Here is a 26,639-nt window from a genome sequence, read left to right on the forward strand (position 1 = left end):
AAATCTTCACTCTCCATGAAGAGTGATCTAGCATTTTATATATACACTATGATGTGTATCTATCCTTAACCTGTTAAACTTTTTGATTCTCATGGGAAGAGGTATCATTTTTATCCTTTTATTACCATACTGGTAGCAGGTGACCAATATTTAAATTTTAATGAGCTGAACCCCTTGGACTGAACTAGCTATATGTGTTTAGTCTTTTAAGACCTACTTTATATGAAGATATTATTTCATAAAATTTTTAAATTTCCATTAAAGATTCTGGGTTTAAGATAGGTTCACCCATAGGTATTTTTGAAAATATTAAAAAAAAATTTTACAGATTTTTAAAGAAATTGAATACAAATAACTTTCTTTTTGAAAAATTACCCCATGCATTTGCTTTATGGGAATTTTCCTTTTTAAGGAGTGCTGTGCTGAAGAACAAAGGAATCAAGACAAATTTATACACTGTAAATAGAGTTATTTAAGTAAATAATACATACCTTGAGTAAATCCCTTTAGAAGTTAACATTGACTCTTTAGGAGAAAAGGCAGTATTTGTTTTATTTGGGGATGACAGCTTAAAACTGAACACTACTTGGTGATGAAAAACAAATGGTTGTTTGGAAAGATATTTTAGGACTCCTCTGGTGAAGCCTTTGAGGTTGGGACTTTTTTGTTGGAGTAGATTGTGTGTGTGTGTGTGTGTGTAGTTTCTATATGTTAAAAAAGGGAGGGGTCCTAACTTTTTTTCTGTGACTGTTGTGTTGCATTACTAAAGACACGACTTTTTGGTTGTTTGTTTTTGGCTCTGTTGGGTCTTCATTGCTGCACCGCGGGCTTTCTCTAGTTCCGATGAGCAGGTGCTACTCTTCGTTGAGGTGCGCAGGCTTCTTGTGGTGGCTTCTCTTGTTGCGGAGCATGGGCTCTAGGCGCACGGGCTCTAGAGCGCAGGCTCAGTAGTTGTGGTGCCGGGCTTAGTTGCTCCATGGCGTGTGAAATCTTCCCGGACCAGGGCTCGAACCCATGTCCCCTGCATTGGCAGGCAGATTCTTAACCACTGCGCCACCAGGGAAGCCCAAGACACGACTTCTTAAGCTTCCTAATTTGTCTGCGAAGACCCTACTCTTTGCCAAGAATTTCTTCACCTTTAGGAGTTTAGAGTGCTTAACTGGTTAGACTTTTTTGCTAATGCATTCACTGTTGTGAGTAGTTTTACTCTTCTCTGCACTTTATAGCTTTTCTAATTCCTTCTTCATTTTGAGCATCAAGATGGTAAGATGAATAATGTATTCATTATACAGGTGAAAAAATATTTAAGTGGCTTAGCTATGATTGAAGTAGGATTAGACCTAATTAATATCTCTCAATTATTAGTGTAGTAGTTTTTGTATTCTATTTCACAGATTATAATTCAGGGAATGTTCTCAACTACTTCTAAGTCTTGGGACAATTTTTGCCAGCCATTAATTTTCTCATCAGTGAAATGAGAGAGTTCAAATCGATGGCCTCATATTTTCTGTCTGATGTGAATTTGGTATTTAAAGGGTCATTACAAACAAATGGCCAACAGGCACAGGAAAAGATGCTCAACATCATTAGCCATTAGGAAATGCAAATCAAAGCCACAATGAGATACCACTTCACCCCCACTAAAATGGCTATAATAAAAAAATAAACAAGTAGCAAGTGTTGGTGAGGATACGGAAAAAGTGAAAACCTTGTACATTGCTGGTGGGAATATAAAATGGTGCCGCTGCTGTGGAAAACAGCAGTTCCTCAGTATGTTAAACATAAAATCACCACATGAACCAGCAATTCCACTCCTGGTTACATACCCAATAAAACTCAAAACAGGTGGTCAAAAAGAAACTTGTACATGAATGTTCACTCCAGCACTATTCACACTTAACCAAAAGGTAGAAACAACACAGATGTCCATCAGTAGATGAATGGATAAACAAAATGTAGTCTTACCCATTCAATGGAACATTACTCAGCCGTAAATGGGAATAATGTACTGATACATGCTACAACATGGATGAACCTTGAAAACATTATCCTAAGTGAAAGAAACAGTTATACAGGACCATATATTGTGTGATTCCACTTACATGAAGTGTCCAGAATTGGGAACTCCATAGAGACAGAAAAGAGATTAGTGGTTGCTTAGGGCTAAGGGCAGGGGGAAATGGGGATTGACTGCCAATAGGTATGGGGTCTCCTCTGGGGGTGATTGAAAATGTTCTGAAAATAGATAATGGTGATGGTTGGACAACACCGCAAATTAATAAATGTCACTGAATTGAACACTTAAAAAAAAAGATCATTACATATGGTAACATCAAATACCACAGAATGATCCAGTCATTCTTGTTATATTGATACTTGTATACTTGTTGGTATTTAGAATTGTGCTCATGGAATTAATTCATTCATTGACTAAGGGTTTTTTCCACTACATTGTAAGCTCCAGAGGGTAAAAACCTTCTCTATCTTGTTTTACTAGGCACTTACCTAGCCCAGTGCCTAGAATGTGGTAAGTGCCCAATAAATACTTGTTGAATGAATGAATGAGTGATTAAATGAATGATAAAGTCAGCATGGGTGGAGGCAGCATAGTGCTCTGGAAGGAACATGCACGCTCTATTAGATCATAGGATATAATATTTCAGAAGTTGTGGGAAGGTTATTTGGGAGAATGTAATAAAATTCAAAGCACTACACGTTTCAATTAAAAGGTTAGTTTCTTGGGAATTCCCTGGTGGCCCAATGGTTAGGACTCCGCACTCTCGCTGCTGAGGGCCTGGGTTCAACCCCTGGTTGGGGAACTAAGATCCCGCAAGTCATGTGTGGTATGGCCAAAATAAATAAATAAATAAAATGTCAGTTTTTTATTTCAATCCCTTATAGACCTGGACTTCTTTTTAATCAAGATATTTTTATTATATAAGCTGGGCACATATGGGTATGCTAGGTTTAATTTTAATAACCTGTATTATTTTTCTCTTATAGTTTTACATGTGGCACCCATAAAAGATGAGGCTGAGAACACGGAAAGCTTCTCAGCAATCAAATCAAATCCAAACACAACGCACTGCCAGAGCAAAGAGGAAATATTCAGAGGTTGATGATAGCCTGCCTTCAGGAGGAGAAAAACCACCGAAGAATGAAACTGGCTTGTTGTCTTCAATTAAAAAATTCATTAAAGGAAGCACACCCAAAGTAATGGTTTTACCTTTTAATTATATCATTAAAAATGAAGTTTAGGTTGTTTTCTTTAAGCATGTAAAGATGAGAAATCTAATATTGCTAGAGCCCTATTTAAGGGAATGTGTCTACATTTTGGTGTTAAGAGTATTGACATGTAAAATATTTAATGGTCGGTCAAGAAAACATTATTTATTCTACTTAACTGATCCACTTAGCCTTCTGTTTTCTCAACTTAGAATTATGGGAAGTAAAATAAATTTTTTCTTATTTACTTGAATTATTTCTTTTACTTCCATTTTTTTTCATTTCAAAGATAAGTTAAAGTTTCTTGTTAATACATTGTCTAATTAGGGAGATGATTTATCTATCTGAATTCTAACATTTGTACAATGAAAATGTATTATTCATTGATGAGAAAACAAAAGTTATTAAAGAAAGAATGGGGAATTCCCTGGCGGTCCAGTGATTAGGACTTGGCACTTTCACTGCCATGGGCCCAGGTTCAATCCCTGGTCGGGGTACTAAGATCCCGCAAGCCATGTGGCACAGCCAAAAAAAAAGAAAGAAAGAAAGAATGGACACTGCCCAGGAGTCATATGCTCTAGATTCATACTTCATACTCTGGACCAACTTAAATGATCTGAGGAAAGGCATTTGCCCCTCTTAGCCTCAGGAAGACAGTAAAATGGGACTAATACTAACTGCTTTGTCTGCCTCAGAGTTGTTTTCAGATTGGATGGCAAACAGGTGGAAAAGCATTTTGAGAAATTTTAATGCATTAATGATAATGTTATTATCATTCATTGTATGTAGATTTTGTTATCACTGTTGCCTACTCATGTTCTTTCTTGGGATTATTATATATATGATAAATTTCTTATTATAATATAAGTTTGTCACTTTGATAAGTAGAAAAATAAATCAATGTGACGGTTTATTCATAGTGATAGATTTTTGTCATCATAGAACTAAAAAAGCCTAGTTATTGTGAACCATTGGCCAAGATTTAGAAGTATTCTGTGTTAGAATTTTCTTTTTCGTTTTGGTGGTTTTATTTTGTTTTTCTAATAATATAAGTAAAATTTCTTTTGTTAATTTTAAATGTAATTTTTAAGTTTCTTTGAGTTAATTTACATGAGCCTAGAAGTATTCTAGTATTATTGTATAACAATGATAAAATTCCTTCCAGAAACATGAATTCCTGAATCTTTAAATTCCGTATGGGTTATCATTAGCCTCTGTTGATGAGAACATCACTGTATGTCAGTTCATTCTCTGAACACTTCTAAATGTTGTAAAGTTCTTCCTTATCTTGAAGAAAATATACCTACCCTTTACTTCTTTTTTTTTTTTCTGGTATGCGGGCCTCTCACCGCTGTGGCCTCTCCCGTTGCCGAGCACAGGCTCCGGACGCGCAGGCTCAGCGGCCATGGCTCACAGGCCCAGCCGCTCCGCGGCACGTGGGATCTTCCCGGACCGGGGCATGAACCCGTGTCCCCTGCATCGGCAGGTGGACTCTCAACCACTGCGCCACCAGGGAAGCCCATACCCTTTACTTTTTCATAGGTTCTTTTTCTTCATGTGCAAGTACAAACCCTCAGTCACTGTCCTGGCTAAATATTTCTAGTTTTCATTATATGACATATATGATATAGATCACCACCTTGGTCACCCTTTTCTGTTGTTCATGAAAGGTAACAACCAGAAGCGAACATTGGTTTTTCCTATGTCTTTTGACTTCTGTTCATATTTATTTCCGTTGATTTGGACATACTTCTACTAATGTGGCATTATATTATATTATATCATATATCATGTCATGCTTTCTTTTTTCTCCTTTAGTAGTTTTAGATCTTCTTTGTTGGTCAGCAAATTTTTGCCCATGTCAATTAAAACACTCAGGGTTTTTCTATAGTAATTGTTGTCAATTATTTAACAATATGCACTACTGCCTTTCCAATAAGTGACAATGCTGGGATTTAACCCAGGTACAATTTGACTCTGATATCTGTGCTCTTTTTCCTATACCATTCTGTCTCAAAGCAGCTAGATAATATCTTTATAGCATCACCTGTCTTGTGTAAGGATTGAAAACTTTCTTGATGAAAGTAAATAAGAATTGAGTCTTTCTATGCTGCTGATTTTGTCATTTATTTATATTCTATCATCAGCTCAAAGCTTGAGGCTTATTCTTCTTCTAGGAAATTTTTTTTTCCCTAGTACTTTTTGCATGTATCATCATCCTCTGTCTTCAGTCTTTCTGAGTGGATGATAGACTGCTTCTCTTATTTCTACAAGTGTCCTTTTAAAATCCAAGTTAGCTAGATAACTCCCTATGCAGCCACTGGTTTCTTTGGTACCTTTCCTTTCTCTTCTTTTGGACTTTTAAAGTTATGTGGTTAGAATTGAACTTTATAGACAAGTCTTCTTGCTTTCTCTTTGAGTTGTCTTTCTTCTAAGGTGTCTGACATTGCTCTCATGCCTGTCTTATGAGTCTGGCTTTTTGAAACTTGGTCTCTGCATATGGGCCAACTCTTTTGCTCTTCTTTACTGTATGATTTCCAGTTTGAATGGCTGCTGGTATTCTTGCCAGTTTACTCTCACTGACCTATTTTTATTTTCCTTATAAGTTTTAATCTGTATTCTAGTCCTAACTTGGCATAAATTAGCCATGAGAGTATTTAGATAATTTAAACATATGTTGTTCATCTAAGAGGTGTGTATTAGTTTACTAGGGTACGTAATAGTCTGCCATAACAAAATATCACAGATTGGGTAGCTTAAACAACAGAAATTTATTTTCTCACAGTTCTGGCAGTTTGAAATCTAAGATGAGGTGTTGCCAGGTTGGTTTTTTCTGAGGCTTCGCTCCTTGACTTCAGATGGTCACCTTCTTGCCGTGGCGTCATATGGTTGCCACTTGGTGTATGTGTTGTCTGTTTTGTAATCTCTTCTTGTAAGGGCACTAGTCATATTTGGATTAGGGCCCATCCTAATGATCCCACTTTAATTACTTCTTTAAAGGCCCTGTCTCCAAGTATGACTACATTTTCAGGCTTTTGGGGTTAGAGCTCCAACATAGGAATTTAGGGGACACAACTCAGACTGTAATAGAATGAATGAAATCTCTCATGTCTTTCAGATCTAGATTTTATGATTCAAGGATCTACCACTTCTCTCATTTCAGAATTATGTAATTGTCAGTAAGAGTACTCAGGAAGTGTTCATACTCAGTCTTTCTGCTTTTAGCATGATGAGATTCCTAATATATATTTGAAGTGAAAGAAGACCTCACAACTAAAATGTATTTGCTTTGTACCAGTGATCTCTCTATTCCTTTCTAAATAGGTGGTTTCTAGAGTTTTCCCATAACAAAATGGTCTTTTTCTCTGTTACCTAAATACTGTTACACTGTCATAGTTAGGAGTCATCAGTTTCCTGTTACATAAATCAGTGTTTTTAGATCTTTTAACTATGATCCACAGAAAGAAATAACATCTTCTATACTACATTCATACATATGAAACAAAACTCACCCTTAACATACTTAATGTGTTCTGATTTTTCTTTTCTATGCTGTTGTTTCTCATTCTCCTTTTAAAGGTGATTTTCATGTTTTAAGTTGATTTTATGATCCACTGATGGGTTGTGCTCCTTAGTGTGAAAAACATGATTAGATGAAAACTTTGTTCTCTTTAACCTTTGTATTACTAAGCTTCATAGTTATATTTGGGAATTTTCTTCCTTCCAGAGTTAAATCTCATTTGTTTGTGTAAAAGAACGTCTTTCTAGATGAGTTCTTTAACAACTAGATTAATTTACCGTTTATTTTTATTTTTAATTAACTTATTTATTTTTGGCCACATTGGGTCTTTGTTGCTGCACAAGGACTTTCTCTAGTTGCAGCGAGCAGAGGCTACTCTTCATTGTGGTGCGTGGGCTTCTCATTGTGGTGGCTTCTCTTGTTGCAGAGCACGGGCTCTAGGTGTGTGGGCTTCAGTGGTTGTGGCTCGTGGGCTCTAGAGCACAGGCTTAGTAGTTGTGGAGCACGGGCCTAGCTGCTCTGCTGCATGTGGGACACTCCCAGACCAGGGCTCGAACCTGTGTCTCCTGCATTGGCAGGTGGATTCCCAACCACTGCACCACCAGGGAAGTCCCCTTGCATGTAAATTTTAGAATTAGCTTGTCTGTTTCTCCAGAAAAGCCTACTAGAATTATAATAGAGATTGTATCACATGTAGATCATTTAGTGAGACTGGACATCTTAACAATATTGAGTCTGCCACTTCATGATCGTGATATATCTCTATGTTAATATAGGTGTTCTTAATTTTTTCCTGCTAATATCAAGGTCTTACACACCTTTCATTAGTTTTATTCTTAGACATTTGATGTTTTACAATGCTGTTTTAAATGATGTAATACATTAAAGTTTTTACTTTCTGTTTGTTGCTAATATATATAAATATAATTTATTTTTCTATATTAACCAGGTACTATGTGAAATTGCTAGATTCACTTAATCATTCTATTCTTTAAGATTTCATAGTGTTTTATACATACATAATCATATACCAGATAACCATAATTTTCTTGTTCTTTTCTGATTTTTAGGCCTTTTATTTCTTTTTCTTCATTTATTGCATTGGTTAGGACCTCTAGTACATTGTTTAGTAGAAGTGGTGAGAGCAAACACTTGTTACTGATCTTAGGGGAAGAGAGTTTGTTTACATTAGGTATGATGTTAGCTAAATGTTTTCCGTAGTTATCTTTTATCAGTTTGAGGAAGTTCCCTTCTGTTCCTAGTTTGCTATAAGATTTTATTATGTTGTTGAGTTTTATCAAAGACTTTTCTGTATCTATTGAGATATTCTTCAGATTTTCCTCTTTTAATGTGGAGTAGAACATAAATTTTTTTGAATGGAAAACCAAACTTGTATGGCTGGATTTGATTTGCTGCTGGGTTTGTTTTTAAGGATTTTTACATCTGTGTTCATGAGGGTTTTGGTCTGTAGTTTTGATTTGTAATGCTTTAAGATTTTGGGATCAGGATTATTCTGGTATCATAAAACAAGTCAAGAACTGTTCCTCTGCTGCTTTTTTTTTTCTAAAAGAACTTGTGTTGACTAAGTATTATCTCATCCTTAAATTATGAGTAGAATGCACTGATGAATTCTGGAGAGGGATTTCTGGAATGTGACTGGGATTTCTTTATGGAATAGCTTTTATTATAAATTTGATTTCTTTAATATATATGGGGTTGTTTAGCTTTTCTATTTCTTCTTCAGTTTTGGTCATGTGTTTTCCAAGGAATTTGTCTGTTCATCAAAGTTGTCAAATTTTTAGGTGTAAAGTCTTTGCAGTATTTCTGCATTAACCTAATAATGTCTGCAGGATCTGTAATGATATGTTCCTCTTTTCACTCCTGATGTGAATAATTTATGATTTATCTTTGTTTTGATCCGTTTTGCTCCTAGAGCTTTATCAGTTTCATTACTTTTTCAAAGAACCAACATCTGTCTTTGTTCATTTTCTCTTTTCTTTCCAGTGTCTGTTTAATTGATTTCTACTTTTTATTTTTACTATTTTCTACTTTATCTGATTTACTTCTACTTTTCTAACTCATAGAAGTGGGAGCTTAGAATAGGAATTAGTAAACTTCTCCTGTGAATATTTCAGATAAGTGATACTTGAGGCTTTGCAGACTATATTGTCTGTAATTGCAGTTACTACACAACTCTTCCATTGTAGACAATACATAAATGAATGAGCATGACTTTGTATACTGATATTTGATTTTCGTCATAATTTTCGTGAGTCATAAAATATTATCGTTCTTTTCTTTCCCCCCCCAACCATTTAAAAATATAAGAACTACTCTTGGTTTGCTGGCCATACAAAAACAATGTGCTGGACTTGGCGTTTGGACTGTAGCTTGCCAGCCCCTTGCTTAGGTCATTAATACTACACCTTAATTTTTTTCTAAGTCAAGTATTTAAAGCTATGATTTTCAAAGTACTGCTTTCCTGCACATTCTGATTTTATATCTGTGTGTGTGGGGGTGTGTGTGTGTGTGTGTGTGTATTTTTGGGGGGGGGCCGTGTCATGCGGTGCATCTTAGTTCCCCGAACAGGGTTCAAACCCGAGCACCCTGCATTGGGAACACGGAATCCTAACCACTGGACCGCCAGGGAAGTCCTCTGACTATATTTTTGTTACCTTATTTGTGATTTATTCTTTGACCCATAGATTATGTAGAAATGTGTTATTTAATTTCCAGATCAGATATTTGGGCATTTCTTAGATATCTTCTAATTGTTTATTTCTAATCTAATATTATTGTTATCCAAGAATATACTCTGTATGATTTCATTTCTTTGGTGTCTTGATATTTTGTAGCATATAGACTATTTTGGTGAATGTCTTATGTATTTGAAAAAATATGCATATTCTGGAATTGGTTAGTGCAGTTCTATAAATATCAGGTCAAGTTAGTTGATAATACTCCAGTTTTCTGTGTCTTATTTTAAATCTCCAACTCTTAATTGTGAATTTGTCTACCTTGTCTTTCAGTTCTGTCAGTTTTGCTACATGTGTTTCAAAGCTCTGTTAGGTGCATACACATTTATGATTGTTGGTTGTAAATTGTTCTTGTTACCACTGTGAAATGTCCCTCATTATCTCTAGTAATATTATTTGCCTTGAGGTTTTACTTGGCCTAATATTAATAAAGCCCTACAGTTTTCTTGCTTACCATTTGCATGATACACCTTTTTCCACCGTGTATTTATATTTAAATTGGCATGGTTAGTCTGTTTACATTTAATGTAGTTATTAATATGGTTGAGTTTAAAGTCTCCCATCTTGTTATTTATTCTGTGTTTATCCCATTTGTTATTTGTTACTCTGTTCTTATCCTGCCTTCTTTTTGATGAACTAGTTATCTTTTAGAATTCCACTTTTTCTCCTATGTTGACTTTTTAAAAATTAACTTTATGGGGTATAATGAAACACAATAAGACACACTGATTTAAAGTATATGTTTTCATGAATTTTAACAGAATTGTACACCCATGACCAAAAAGTACCCTTGGAGTTTTTGCAGTCTCACAGCATCACCCTAAACACCATTGATTTGCTTTCTATCATTATAGATTGTATAAATCTTTTCTAGAGTGACCTATGAATATAACATGTCTTGCTTCCTTCACTCAACATAAAGTTTTTGGATTCATCTATGTTACTGCATGTATCCGTAATTTATCCCCTCCCTCTCCTGTACTCCAAGTAGTATTCTGTTGTATGAGTATACCACATGTCATAATTTGTTATCCACTTGGATTATTTCTGGTTTTTGGCTATCATGAATGAAGTTGCTATGACTATTTCGGTCTTGAATCCATGTGTGGGCATATATTTAGGTTAAACGTGGGTAAATAACTAAGATTGGCATCGCTGGATTATATGATATATGTGTGTTTTTTTATGGTAGCTTTATTGAGATACAATTCACATACCATAAAACTCACCCATTTAAGGTATAAATTCAGTTGCTTTTAGTATATGCACAAAGTTACGCAGACATTACCACAGTCAATTTTAGACCACTTTTATCATTCCCCAAAGAAACTCTGGACCCTTTGACTCTCACTTGTCAGCTCCACCTTCCAGCTTAAATTTTTTTCTCATTTGTTGGGGGTGACTTTTAAAATCTTCTCTTGTGATTTCATTAGTAGTGCCTCTTGAGCAAGTGGTTCTTAAACCTTTTGAACTTCGGGTCCTTAACCTTCTTATAAATGATTAGAAACCCTAAAGAACATTTGTTTATGTGGGTTATATCTGTCAATATATCTCATTAGATATTAAAACTGAGGAATTTTGAAAATATCAAAATTATAATTCTAAACCCTACATGTTGATACAAATAATATTTTAACTATTTTCTAAAGACAAAAAGGAAATTAGTGGGAAACATGACATTACAGTTTTATAAAGCTCTTTAATCGAAGCTTCATAGAAGGTAGTTTGTTGTCATTGAAGCATATAAAGAAAATTATACATGTATTTAGAAAAGGGAAGAGTATTTTAATATTCTTTGTAGATAATTGCAGATATTATACCAAAACTTGACAAATTGTGTAGTATCTTAAGTTCTTGTTCCAAGATTGAATTTGAGAGCACTACAATGATCTTTTCATTGGTCTGTCTTGCGCTTGGAATGAATCTTTTATCTATATATGATTTTGTAACATCATGCACTGATTATTTGGAAAATATTGGTTCCCTGAATTATGTAGATCTTCCACATATGTGTCCACATTGACATAGTTCATTATTTAATACTTAAAAATCACATTTCTGAACAACCCCACTGATCTCAACAGAACAATCTTTAAGTATTGGGAAGCTGTCAGTCTCATGGTGCTTTGTCCAAGTTTTCAAACATCTCAGTTTTTGCTTGAATGCTCAAATTTTATTGTTGGCAGCAAGAAGTATCGGTTTTTCTTGAAGTGACAGGCTTGCTTTGTTCACTTTTCAGAAAATAATCTACTTCAAGTAAAGATAGTTTTCTATCAGAAAAAGTGGTCTAATTCAGCTTACAATTCAGTCACACAAATGCTTTTTCTCAAGACAGTTGTGGAAACACAGTTTGCAGCAGAAACGCTTTGTGTGTACTTCCCATCTTGTCATACAGAATTGAACACATATTTAAGGGTTGAGATTTAATTAATTTTACAGCTTCATCATGGACCTTCCTAAGTAGAGCTGGCTTTTTTCCCCCCATGCGGGTGCATGGCAGTGAAAAATAACTATTGGGTGTCAGTGCCTTGATTTGTGCTAAGGTGGCAGTAGTTATAAACCATTTTTTTTGCACAGTCATTGCAAATTTTGGCACAAGTTATTCTAGGATAAATTGAGATGTAAAAAAATAATTTACCACTTGTGTTTGTTATCATGCATTCACAGTAAAGACAATTTTTGATGATTAGTTGATACTAGTATCAGACAAGTACAGTCAAAACAGAAAGTCCAACCACATTAGTAAGGCTAAAGTACAATTCAACACACCAGATTTTAACTCATTTTCTGTATTTACAGTTAAGTGTTTAATTCAGTGATTTACTTTATCATGAGAAAGTGGAAGTGCCTGTTTCTTTTATTGACCTTTTTTTTTTTAAACATACACTCATCTGGAAGGTAAGACCTTCCAGATTCATAATTTATATATTTATTTATTTATGGCTGTGTTGGGTCTTTGTTGCTGCACGCGTGTTCTCTCTAGTTGTGGTGAGTGGGGACTACTCTTTGTTGCAGCACGGGGGCTTCTCATTGTGGTGGCTTCTCTTGTTATGGAGCACGGGCTCTACGCACGTGGGCTTCAGTAGTTGTGGCACGTGAGCTCAGTTGTGGCTTGCGGGCTCAGTAGTTGTGGCTTGTGGGCTCTAGAGCACAGGCTCAGTAGTTATGGCGCACAGGCTTAGTTGTTCCACAGCATGTGGGATCTTCCCGGACCAGGTCTTGAACGTGTGTCCCCTGCATTGGCAGGTGGATTCTTATTCACTGCACCACCAGGGAAGTCCCTCTTTTATCGACTTTTATTGAGCAGGCTTCAGCACAAACTACTGTGCAAGAGTTTATAAGTCTCTCATAAGTTATGTACACTTCTTCGAACAATGCAATATGATAACTTTTTTAAGATATCTCATTGGGTTTTGTAATTTAAGTTTGAAAAACTATAACTTTTTGGCTTTTAAAGATCTCATCATGTGTACATTTAAAATATTGAGTTTCTGTTTTTAAAACGGAATGATTGTTCTCAAATGCAACTGAATCGGCACCATAATTCTATTTGAATATGTTCTATTGCATAAGACAACTTAATTTTACAGCCAAAGGGACATTAGTTTTATCATATTTTCATTTGTGATTTACAGTTTCGTTCAGTTATTTCTTAGAGTATATTCCCCCCTTTCATGAGTTAGAGAATTCTATGTCGGTTTCTTTTTATCACTTGCAGTAATGGATTGAATTTACAAGTCGCCCAGCTCCAGTTTTCAATCCAACAATCCATTCTTAGTTATAAATTATAAATTTTCTTTTATTTAAAAAGAGTTACTAAATTCTAAAATAACTGTTTTAGGTGAAATTTTAAAAACCAAATTTAATAATATTGCAAAGCAAAACAAGAGTACTCTTACTATGTTTCCGTATATACATAGAGAAAAAAAAATAAAACTTTGAGACTTCAGAATAATTTATTGGATCATAATGAGACTACAGAGATTATAGCAGGTATTAGTGTTGAAGACAGTAAAGGCACAGTAGAAATATTGAACACAAAGATCTTTTGTATTTACTCATAGATTTGCCTTAGTGGTATTCATTCCTTATTGCAAATTTAGGATCCCATCTGGTATTATTTATTTTATGCCTAAAGAACTTCATTTGTTATTTCTTGTGAAGATCAGCTGGAAATGAATTGTTAGCTTTTCTGTCTCAGAATGTTTTTAAAGTGAACAATTTAAAAAATTTATATATTTACTATCTCTTGCCAATTTTTCTTAACAGTTTATATATTCTGAGCCTGTAGCCATTACATACTATCTTTTTTTTTTAATTACAACATGTGGTCTGATAAAGTATGTATGTATGTATGTATGTATTGATTTATTTTTGCTGTGTTGGGTATTCGTTTCTGTGCGAGGGCTTTCTCCAGTTGTGGTGAGCGGGGACCACTCTTCATCGCGGTGCGCGGGCCTCTTACTGTCGCGGCCTCTCCCGTTCCGGAGCACAGGCTCCAGACGCGCAGGCTCGGTAGTTGTGGCTCACAGGCTTAGTTGCTCCGCGGCACGTGGGATCCTCCCAGACCAGGGCTCGAACCCGTGTTCCCTGCATTGGCAGGCAGATTCCTAACCACTGCGCCACCAGGGAAGTCCTACATACTATCTTTTAATCTTCATTTATCTTACACAGGTTCTACATGTGTTCTGTATGTTTAATGCTTATCCTCAGTCCTCTAGTTATGATCTGTAGTCATTTTTGTTGTTGAAAGCTCAATTTCTGGTAGATGCCACACAAAGCACTCATGGGCACTATTATCTGAGTTCTGTGCTTAAAAATCAGTTTTACTGAATATGAAATCCTTGTCTCACAGTTTCTCTTCTTGATTTTTTAAAATATTATTCCATTTTCTTCCAGCATAAAAAGCATTGCTTTCACAGTTTGATGGTACTCTAATTTTCCCTATGTAGATAAATGGATTTTGCCTTGTTCTCCAAAGGATTTGTTTCCTTTAAATTCTGTTAAGTTTAGGATCTTGGTAGTTGTTTTTTGGGGTTGATAGTTTTAGTTAAACAGTATAGTCTGGGAATTTCCTGGTGGTCCAGTGGTTAGGACTCCAGACTCACTGCCGAGGGCCCAGGTTCAGTTTCTTGTTGGGGAACTAAGATTGCACAAGCTGCGCAGTGGTTGCAGCCAAAAATAAATAAATAAATAAACTAGTGTACTCTTTCAGTATGTAATTTCAGATATTTTATTTGAGGAAAACTTTCTGATATGCTCTTGTTTTGGCTTCCGTCTCGGCCTACTGTTTTCTGTCTGTTGGATCTTCTTTGTCCATATTCAGTGCTTGACACATTTTGGTGTCTTAAAATCCAGCCCCCCTCCCCCATTTTACCTTCTCTTTCTCTTAAAGGCATAATCTATTCTATTTACTCACTTCTATGTCTGTTCTAGTTTAGTCTTTATTTCCAAAATTTTTTTTTTCATTTCTAATTATTTTGTTCTGTTACTGAGTTTTTTCTAACTCTGATGTATATGTCATATCACTTTCTTAACTTTTTTTGTCTTTTTTGAAATAAAGGTATAATTTTTGTCTGTTCTCGTGTGCATTTTTTTTTCTTTTTTTTTTTTTTGGCCACGCTGCGCGGCACGTGGGATCTTAGTTCCCCAATCGAATCCACACCCTCTGCAGTGGAAGCGCAGAGTCTTAACCACTGGACCACCAGGAAAGTCCCTCTTATTTCATCTGCTGTCATTAAATTGGCCTGCCATGCTTTCAATTGAATATCTGCCTGTTAGCTATTTGGGGCTTCTCCTGTTCTCAGATGTGTCACATGCCATGTTGCATTCCTTTGCTTTCTTCTGCACTGGTACAGATGGTTACTCCAGTGTTATGACTGTTGGTTTGTTCTCATCTGCTTGGAGTTTGGGGGAGAAACCTTGTTTCCTGCTTTTGTTGTAAATTGGCTTTTGGGGTTTTGTTGCCTCTTTAGTTCTCTGTATTTTTCCTTTGAGATTCAGAGATTTAAGAATACGACCTTCCCAAGATTTTCCCTTTAAAAGCCTATCTTAAGAGGCAACTTTGAAAAATACAAATTCCAGACAAGACATTGTAGGGTTATTAAATTTTAAAAATGTACAGTAATGTAGAAATCTTGTTTTTCCTAGTTCCTCTTCTAAAAATCATACTATATCCAAAAATGTCCCCAAATTATATACTTGAATGTTTAAGGAAGAGTAGGATTTGGTGACACATTTCAGAATTGGAGCATCATCAGACATTTGAATGCATTATTCTGAAGGGTGGAATTTTATTGTCAATGACTGCAGACCTTGAATCCTGATCTTAACAGCTTCCTCTTTCTCTTTAGAGATATAAGCTCAAGTATTTGAATATATTCTCAATTGACCACAGTATAACCTTTTCTGTTATATGGGGCACCTGCATATTATCAGTTAGCTTATATACTATTGGTAAATAGGGAAGTAGTTTCAGTATAACATGGGTGGGTTTTGGTTTATACGTGATTTTTTTCTAAACTGGACAGGGGGATCCTGAATAATGGGGGTAGAATTTTATACTGCACAGAGTTTTTAATTAAAAGTGGTAAGCTGTGTATGGGGTTCCCTTTCAGAGAGGTACACCCTGGTCTAGCAGGGACTCTTGTTTTCATATGGCAGTTTGCATTTCCTTTTTTGTCCATTTTAGCAGTCTTCCTGGCTTAAAGCTCCACTTCTCAGCTCCCATAAACCCTCGTTTCTACTTCTTTTTTTTTTTTTTTCGGTACGCAGGCCTTCCAACGCTGCGGCCTCTCCCGCTGCGGAGCACAGGCCCCGGACGCACAGGCCCAGTGGCCATGGCTCACGGGCCCAGCCGCTCCACGGCATATGGGATCCTCCCAGACCGGGGCATGAACCCGTGTCCCCTGCATCGGCAGGTGGACTCCCAACCACTGCGCCGCCAGGGAAGCCCCTCTACTTCTTTGCTTCTAATACCTTTATATTAAGCTCTGAGGAAGCATTTCAGCTGCTCTTAGCTGCTTAACTGAGGTGTGCAAGTTCTCTCTGGAGGTTCCAATCATTGGTTTTCTTAGTGCTGTGGTTACAGAGTTACAGGGGCATTGGCTGATCTGCCCCAATGTACCTCTCTCTACCCTTCTGGACCCATTTTTTTCCCCATAAGCCTTGTTATTTTTAGGGTTGCAGAGTGCAAAGTTTCCAGGAATGTATGTATGTATTTACATTATACCAGATGTACTAAGAAACTTCAAGAAAATGTTGGAGCTTAGTGTAGTGAGGCTTTACAGCATTGTTTCTGTTCTTGAAGGACTTTATAAAAAGAGCCCCTATAATTCTCCTGTAATAAAGATCCAGTGTTTGGGATTTGAGGCTTCCTATTCATCATTTTTAAATGCAGGGGAATAATAAACAGTAAAAATTTGAGGAATTATGTTGTGGATCACTGAGGCTTTATTTTGTGCTAATGAGATTGTTTTGATGAACCTACCTAAAATTAGAGAAACTGGTGAGTAAATGTAAAATTCTGTATTGGATGATACAGTATTATCTTTTTTCTATTTTGATCCTGGTAGGGAATTGTAATTTGGACCATTTACAATATCAAGGTTTGTTTCAGAAATAATAATATTCAACTTACAGAAAATGCATAGTAGTATACTGTATTATTATTTGTTGTGGAAAAATCTAATCCTTATCAAAAGATTTTGGGTACTTTCCTTAGAACAGCAAGGAATTATAGGCCAGTATTACAGTAATGGAAGAAGATTGCTCATGTGATGGATGACTCTAGAAAAATTGTACAGATGAGGAAGATGGATGTATAAATGGAGAAAAATCAGGTTATTGCATGGAGTATAATATTTTAGTTAAGTCCTGATAAACCCATTGTAAGTTGAAAATGTTGTAAGCTGAAAATGCACTTAAGACACTTAACCTACTGGATGGACATCATAGCTTAGCCCAGCCTACCTTAAACATGCTCAGAACACTTACATTAGCTTACAGTTGGGCAAAATCACAAGTGTTGAATGTCTTATGTAATTGATTGAATACTGAAAGCGAAAAACAATAGTTGCATGGATACAGAATGGTTATAAGTGTGTCAGTTATTTACCCTCATGATCAAGTGGCTGACTTTGAGCTGTGGCTCACTGTGGCTCACTGCTGCCGCTGCCCAGCATCACAAGAGTATATAGTACCTGCAAATGGCTAGCCCGAGAAAAGACCAAAATTAAAAATTCTAAGTACAGTTTCTACTGAATACGTATTGCTTTCACATCACTGTAAAGTCAAAAAATCTTTAAGTCAAACTATGATAAGTCTATATTGCAAAAATAGTGTAAACTGGTCATGTGGATTTGCCCCATATAAGGAAATGAATAGAGAGCTTTGTTAAGGAGTAGACTCCTTAGTGTTAATTTGGACATTTTGAGAATTGACATTAGGTGTGTGGCAGTGGCAGGCCCTATTAATTTTGTGTCATTTTTGGGACTATGTGATAATGCCAGCAAATTCCAGTGGGGTTCGCTCAAGGAAATGACCCCTGTTCTTTTGAGTAATTCTAAAAGTAAGGAAAATTGCTGGAAACTTAGACCACATTGTGAGATTCAGTATTTCAGTAGCATGAAAATTTAATGGACCCTGGGGAAAGAATCTGAATTGTGAGGATGCTGTAATTATATTTGTGTATTGTAATAACGTTAATAAATACTCTTATGACTGTCAGATTTTTTCTGTGTTTTCTTCTACTGTTAGGTATTAATTCTGTTTGTTTCTCCTGGAAATGAAAAAAGAGGAGAAAGCATATTACAACATATTTTATCTTTTTAAAAATCTGGGCTTCCCTGGTGGCGCAGTGGTTGAGAGTCCGCCTGCTGATGCAGGGGACACCGGTCCGGGAGGAACCCACGTGCCGCGGAGCGGCTGCGCCCGTGGGCCATGGCCGTTGGGCCTGCGCGTCCGGAGCCTGTGCTCCGCAGTGGGAGAGGCCACAGCAGTGAGATGCCCGCGTACCGCAAAAAAGAAAAAAAAAATCTGAGCATAGTTGACATACAACATTATATTAGTTTCAGATATATAGCATGATTCAATTTGTTTTTTGGTTGCGCCACACGGTATGTGGAATCTTAGCTCTCCAACCGGGGATTGAACCTGTGCCCCTGCAGTGGAAACGTGGAATCTTAACCACTGGACCACCGGGGAAGTCTGATTCAGTATTTTTATATATTGCAAAATGATTACCACAATAAGTCTAGTTAAAATCTGTCAGCATACGTAGTTACAGAATTCTTTTCTCTGATAACTTTTAAGGTTTACTCTCACAGCAATTTTCATATATGCAATACAGTATTATTAACTGTAGTCACCGTGCTGTACGTTATATCACTGCAACTTATTTATTTTATAACCTTTTGTACCTTTTGACGCCTATTACCCATTTCACTCATCCCCACCTCCCTGCCTCTGGCAACCACCAGTCTGTTCTCTGTATCTGTGAACTTGCTGTTTTTGTTTTTTGTTTGTTTTTGTTTTTTAATTCCACATGTAAGTGAGATCGTATGGTATTTGTCTTTCTCTGTCTGACTTTTTTCACTTAGTGTAATGCCCTTTAGGTTCATCCATGTTGTTGCAAGTGGCAAGAGTTGATTCTTTTTTATGGCTGAATAATATTCCATTGTTTATGTATGTATGTATACGTGTGTGTCTGTGTGTGTTATATGCATACATATATATATATTCACTGCATTATTTACAGTAGCCAAGATATGGAAACAACCATATCTAAGTGTCCATCAATTGATAATGGATAAAATTGGCTATTGTAAATAATGCAGTGAACATGGGGGTACGTGTCATATTTTATCATTTTAAAAGTGTAACCTGTAGGGAATTCCCTGGCGGTTCAGTGGTTAAGACTCGGTGCTTTCACTGCCATGGGTCCAGGTTCAGTCCCTGGTCAGGGAACTAAGATCTCACAAGCTGCGTGGTGTGGCAAAAAAAAAATAAGTAACCTGTAAAGCAGAATGACTCTGTTCAATGCATGTTTTTCCCTCTTATATCTTAAGGAAGAGAGAGAAAATCCTTCAAAACGGAGTAGAATTGAACGTGATATAGATAATAATTTGATCACATCAACACCAAGAGCAGGAGAAAAGCCTAACAAACAGATATCTCGAGTAAGACGGAAAAGTCAAGTAAATGGAGGTTTGTTAATGTTTACATATTGCTTTATTAGGTGTAAGCAGAGTTCTCACTTGACATGTTTGTGTTCTGTTTTTAAAAATCTACTTTGAGCAATTTCTGCCTTATTTTTGTAATCTCCTTTGTATTAAATATTAGTGGCATGAAGTAAATAAAAATTTACCTTCCTAATGTAAATCTACTTTGATGAATTAAAGTGACAGAGGCAGAGCAACTAGCTTTATAGTGTTTAGCATGAAAATGTATATGAAACTCATTTCTTAAAGCAGTAATAATTGTGACTTAATTTATTTGAAATATGTACAAAGAATTTGTTTCTGGATTATGGAATTTCAGAGCTATAGAGGGGGCTTGGAGCTCTCAGGTCCGCGGTTCTCAACTAGGGGTGTTTTTGTCCCCTAGCAGACGCTTTTCAGTGTATGAAGACCTTTTTGGTTTGTCACAACCTGTGGAGGGATTGCTACTTGCATCTAGCAGGTGAAGGTCAGGGGCACTGCTAAACATCCTACAATGCACAGGACATCCTCCCATAACAAAGAATTATCCAGCCCAAAAGCCAATAGTGTTGTTGCTATTTATAAATCCTGTTCTAGATCAGTACCTTATTGTATTGCTGACAAGCTCCTCAAAGTCAAAAAGGAGAAAAAAAAGATGGACAAGCAGAGAAACCTATACAGAATAGCACTTTAGAGCATGGAGTGCTACCTTTTAACCAATACTGTTTTAAACACAGCAGTGATAATAATTCCCTACCTCTTTCCTCTTAATGCAGTGATGTATCTCCATTGTTAGAATTGACCATGAGGGAGAAAAGGGATAAACAAGTTAAAAGAGCACTAACAAAGAAGGAAAGAAATGTGCTAAAGTTGTGGAGGGTCAAGGATGATTTATTAAGACATTTGTATTTTATATTTTCCCAAAACCCATTAAATTTTTTTATTTATAAGAAACTTAAAAAAAAAAACTGGTTATTCTTCCTAACTACTCTGAAATGGTGCCTCACAATATCCATAAGTAGTTTTTGACACTGCTGTATATATAGTCTTCTGCTTCAGTAGAAATAGTTGCCTCTATTTATTTAGCTGTTACTCATTAGAAATAGATTGGGGGGTAAGTTTTGTGAAGTAGGCAGCATCCCAAAATGTAAATAAACAAAGACAAAATCTTGCATTTGTGTTTTTCATATTGTAACTTGCTTGCTTTACTTACAAAGAGTTTTATTTCATTTTCTGTTACACTGTGTTGATTTGAAGACTTTCAGTCTGTGTAATTCCAGATATAAATCTACTTTGTAAAAACTCAGTAAATTTTAGCATTTATAAACCATTATAAATAAATTTGTTATAAAGATCATTTGATTTACAAGTGATTTACCTCAGGATTTCTTGAAATAATAAGCTTTTTAACATTAATGTTCATCAGTTTTCCTTATGTATTTTGAGGGAAAAAGTTATTTTTATAATGAATCGTTTAGAACATATTTATGAAAGTCATGTTTTCTAGATTGCAACTATTTTTGTTGTTTCTTTCTTAGAAGCTGGTAGTTATGAAATGACAAATCAACATGTAAAACAAAATGGAAAATTAGAAGATAATCCTTCCTCTGGCAGTCCTCCAAGGACTACATTGTTGGGGACCATATTTTCTCCTGTCTTCAACTTTTTTTCACCAGCAAATAAAAATGGTAAATATAATTCATTAACCATAATTTGGGTTTAAAAGATTAATCGTTTTCCTGGCTTTTTAAAAGATCTGTTTGATTTTTGGGGCATATTTTTGTTAGCATCTTATGTTTGTTTTCAGTCTCGTTAAAAATACACAGACTTTTTTTTTTAAAGAATATATTTTCTTTCTTTTATATTTATTTACTTTATTTATTTATGGCTGCATCGTGTCTTAGTTGCGGCACACGGGATCTTTTGTTGCGGTGTGTGGGCTCCTCATTGCGGCACGTGGGCTTCTCTCCAGTTGTGACATGTGGGCTCTGTAGTTGTAGTACACAGGCTTAGTTGCCTTGCAGCAGGTGGGATCTTATTAGTTCCCTGACCAGAGATTGAACCCAAGTCCCCTGCATTGGAAGGTGGATTCTTAACCACTGGACCACCAGGGAAGTCCCCAAAATACACAGCTTCTAAAAGGCTTTTTTTTTTTTTTTTTTAAATGACTGAAATAAATGTAGGTTATGTTTAATTAACTATCTGAAAAGCTAGATGATAAACTTTGGGCTGGAGGGAAAGTATTATTTTTTCTGCGTTGGGATGACTTCTGCATCTTTAGAGAGAAGCATTTTCAATATTCTAGATTAGTAAAGTAGAATTTGTTGAATATTTTGAGTGAGTTGAAACCAGATTTTTTTTTGGTAATACAATTTATTTTTATTATCATTTGCTTGTTTTTTTTCCCCCGTAGGGAATCTTCAGTTTAGACAAATAGTAAAACTACCCTAATTCACATGAATTGAAGGTTCCCATTGTATGCCTTTGCAAAAAAATTAAAAATGGCCTCTTTCTCAAAATATCTTTTTAAAATTATCTGGTGTCCTATTTTTTCTGATAATTAATGTCTAATTTCATACATGATAATTTAGTCTCTAGATTATTTGAGGGCAAGAGGTCATGTCTTTATTTTTACATCTACCATGTTGTTTGATACAGTATTGGGCACATGGGAAATAGGCATTAAATACCTGTTGCCTGATTTCTGGATGATAAAGCAATTTTTAAAAGGCAGAATGGTGCACTGTAAAATCAAGATGATGTAGGGGCAGAAATAATGTATATTAGCACATTAAAGGACTGTGAAGTCCTAGAATAGAAACAAAAAACTACCTTTAACTTTGTTTAACCCAGTATTCCCTAGACATATCTGACCAAGTACTCTTCTATGGAACATCTGTTAACATCTTAACATCTTTTAGAACTAGTGCCTCCTAAAACATCTTTGGAAATGCTGGGGTAGTGGGAAAAGAACAGGCTTTGGAGTTAGATAAACTTGTTTTAAATTTGTTCCCAGCTGCCACTGTTTACTTATGTTATGCTGGACCAGTTCTTTAAACTCTTGAGCCTCTTAATCCATGAGAAAAGGTAATTATACTTAAATGTGAGGAGTGAAGATTCCAGTTCACTCAACAAATATTGAGCATCTACTATGTTCCAGCCATTGTGATAAGTATAATAAATTTTTATAGGTGCCTTGAGAGAGGTATGGAACAGTATTCAAAGAATGGAATGGTCCTGTATTCTGGGTGGTGGCTCACAAAAGGCTTCATAGAAAAGCTGAATCTTGAAAGATGGTAAAGGGCATTCCATGTAGAAGGAGCAGTGTAAGCAAAGGTACAGTGTATTTCAGAAACAAATTAGTTTGTCACAGATGGAGCATCAGATTTGAGGAGTGCATGGGAAGGGATAAGATAGGACAATTATAAAGAAGTCAGATTATAGAGCCAATTTTGTAGGGTTTTTGAACTTTATCCTTAGTCATGGGGGGATGAATGAAAAGTTTTAAACTGTGAGTAATATGAACAGATTTATGTTGTTGTTTTTTAAGTTTACAGATTTTATTTTTTTTTAATTTATTTTTGGCTGTGTTGGGTCTTCGTTGCTGTGTGTGGGCTTTCTCTAGTTGCGGCGAGTGGGGGCTACTCTTTGTTGCAGTGTGCGGGCTTCTCATTGCGGTGGCTTCTCTTGTTGCGGAGCCTGGGCTCTAGGCGTGCGGGCTTCAGTAGTTGTGGCTCGCAGGCTCAGTAGTTGTGGCTCACAGGCTCTAGAGTGCAGGCTCAGTATTTGTGGTGCACAGGCTTAGTTGCTCTGCGTCATGTGGGAGCTTCCCGGACCAGGGCTCGAACCCGTATCTCCTGCATTGGCAGGTGGATTCTTAACCACTGCGCCACCAGGGAAGCCCAGATTTGTGTTTTCTAAAGATCTATTTGGCAGTAGCATGTAGGCTAAATTCTAAAGAGGCTGGATGCAGGGAGAACATTAGTAGACTTGTAGTCCATGTGAGACTTCATACAACCTTACTTGTAGTATTAGAGAAGAAAAGAAGGATCAAAGATACAAATGGACAAATTTTGGGAACAGATTGGAGGTGAAGGAAGAGAGAGAGTAAGATGTACACATTAGATTTTCAAGAGAGAAAAGTAAGTTCCTGGGAGATAGATAATTGAATTTAATTTGGGCCATGCTGAGCCTGAGAGGCCTTGAAACAACCAAATAAAAATGTCTACTAATAATTTGTCATTCAGGTATGGGGCTTAGAAATCTGAATAAGCAGTAGAGCATGGTATTATCAGCTTACAAATATTAATTGAAACCAGTGGACTAAATGGTCCATTTGGTTCATCAAACTAAGACCAGAATCTTGGGGAAAGACATTTAAGGACTGGACAAAGCTAAAGAAGCCAACAAAGGAGAAATGGAGGAAACCAGGAGAAACTGAGTCATAGAAGCCAAAAGAAGAGACTGTCAAACCCAGGGTCAAACAATTGTAAAGATAGAAGGAACGGAAATGAGCATTGAAAAGGTATCATTAAACCTGGTAATTAACTGGTCATTGGTTTCGTTTGCCAGAAGAGTTTCAGAGGAGTGATTGCAGTTGGCAGCCTAATCCATGGGTTAAAAGAGTGAAATGGAGAGTAAGAAAGGGATCAGCACATATAGATTACTGTTATGAGGAACCTGAGTATGAGAAAAACTAGAGAGGTCATGAAACCTCAAGGGATGTTTTGTATTTGTGAGAAGGAAGCATGTTGTTAAGCCTCAGGGAAGGGTCTAATAGGTTGAACATAAGGGAAAAAGGAAAACTAATGAAGAAAGTTTCTAGGATCTACTGATAGGGATGGGATCAAGAGAACAGGTAGAAGGATTAGAATTGAAACAAGGAGAATAGACATTTTTCTCTGATGCTGGAGGAAAGAACGTTTGGGCAGCAGTAGTTCATGTTTGATAGAATTTTTTCTTTGAAGGAGGACATGGTATCATTTTGCTGAGATGGTCCTGGTGGCAGGGATTGAAGAGAATGAAGGTTTAGAATGTTTGCTATTTGGTATAAGTAAAAGAAGCTGAATGACTCACACACAGAAATACTGAGCAGCATGCTATAGGCGTAGCTAAGATTAGAGGATTTTACTTGGAGTACAAATCAGTCTTTATAATTCTATTGTTTTCTTTATTACCTGAGTCTAGTGCCTGAGAAGCCTGTTAGATTGATTCAAGAGGGATTTCTATGATGAATGACAGTGGAAAGACAAGGAAGCGAGGACAGTGAGGCTGCTGGCTTGAGAGTGGTTTAAATAATACACCATGAAGTCTAACTAGATGAGGAGGGTGGAGAAGAAGCCATTGAGGGATGTGTTTGGATAAAAGAGATTGGCTTTTATCAAACGTGAAGATCACATGTAATAGAAATATTAGATAGATAGATAGATAATTAGAAGATTAGGAGGTCGTGGTAGGAGATTAATTATTTGAATTATAGGTTTCAGAGGTGAACAGTTTCTCTGTGATAGTGTCCAGGTTTTAGCCATGGTAATAACTACTAAAGAGCATTACGAATGTAGATGGGGCTAAATAGGGCAAGACCTTTGAGGGTTAGTTATTGGATGAGTCATTGACATCACCTGCAATAACTATATAGGCATTTAATAGAGCAGTAAACTGGTATCTAGGTGTTAAATTCCTCTGAGATTGAGAGAGGATGCTGGCAATAGATGGTAGGTGACAGCAGAGGGCATAAGCGAAGAATTGTATAGCCAGGTGACAGCAATCTCAAAGGAGCAAACATTTTTACACATTAGTGGAAAACCAATGATCTGGTGGCGGCAATGGAGGTAAATGAATTCTGATTGAGTAACAAGTATGGGAAAATAAACAGCTTTGAGGGAAGGGTATCAGGAAAAGATGTCTTTTGGAAAGAGCTTAAATGTAAGGCAATGAGGGAGAAAGAATATTCTGTGAGGAAGTTGAGAGTTATTGGCGGTTGATTTTGTTGTTGACAGTGACATTCGGAGGATTTCATAAAGAAATGGAGACTTGGGGTCAGTCCATAGTGGAAGAAAAATTGGGCAGTGGGTTCATCTAGGGGATGGTTGAATATAATGAGGAAACTAGCTTCTATCTTTGTTATTGAGATGGAATTTCATTGAGAAATTGTTCTTGTGTCTTTGAATAAAAAGGGTCTCATGGTTAGGGGAACAGTTAGCTCATTTTTAGAGAACTGTCTCTGGTTTAAAAATTACAACTGCACAAAATGGCTAGGATGCTTAGTACTAGAAAGATCAGGAGCTGTTTGAGGATAATGGAAAATTTTGTGTGTGTGTGTGTGTGTGTGTGTGTGTGTTGTGTGTATTGGCCAGCACATAGTAAGCACTTAATAAATGATATTTGCTTTAATGAAGAGAAGTTCTGTGGTCAAAAATACTATATGATAGTTGACCCAACAACAACATGGGTTTGAACTGCACAGGTCAACTTAATACAAGGATTTTTTTCAATAAATACTATAGTATACAATCTGTGGTTGGTTGAATCTGAGGATGTGGAACTGTGGATATGGAGGGCTGACTGTAAAGTTATTCTCAGTTTTCTGACTGCATGGGAGTCAGTGCCCCTAACCCCTATGTTGTTCAAGGGTCAACTGTATATACTTCAGAGTTCCTAAGAGACTGGATCTTAAATGTTCTCACCACAAAAAAGAAATAATTATGTGGCAGGATAGAGGTGTTAGTTAACGCTCAGTTGGTAATCATATTGCAGTATATAAAGTATTAAATCAATACGTACACCTGTAACTTACACAATGTTATGTTAATTATATCTCATTTAAAATTTTTAAAGTTCTAAATTGACTTGTTTGACTATAAATGGGTGTTTCTAAGCTATTTGAACACTCTTAAGAAAAACTTTGCTCACAAATATTACTCTAGCTTATAATAGTCT

The 26,639-nt window shown here is 36.3% G+C and overlaps 1 protein-coding gene across 2 annotated transcripts in view; it reads left to right on the forward strand.

Annotated features, from left to right (window-relative positions):
* Window positions 1–26,639, forward strand: part of CTDSPL2 (CTD small phosphatase like 2) — a 68,303-nt gene that overhangs the window by 15,293 nt on the left and 26,371 nt on the right. The window contains exons 2-4 of one of the 2 annotated variants that reach the window (XM_060005149.1): window positions 3,004–3,213; window positions 19,569–19,707; window positions 21,239–21,388. In XM_060005149.1, coding sequence (XP_059861132.1) covers window positions 3,028–3,213; window positions 19,569–19,707; window positions 21,239–21,388 — 475 coding nt within the window. In that variant the 5' untranslated portion in view covers window positions 3,004–3,027. The remainder of the gene's footprint in view (window positions 1–3,003; window positions 3,214–19,568; window positions 19,708–21,238; window positions 21,389–26,639) is intronic. The other variant, XM_060005150.1, reaches the window with a different exon arrangement.

This window comes from Delphinus delphis, chromosome 2 (assembly GCF_949987515.2).
Source record: "Delphinus delphis chromosome 2, mDelDel1.2, whole genome shotgun sequence".
NCBI lineage: Eukaryota > Metazoa > Chordata > Mammalia > Artiodactyla > Delphinidae > Delphinus > Delphinus delphis.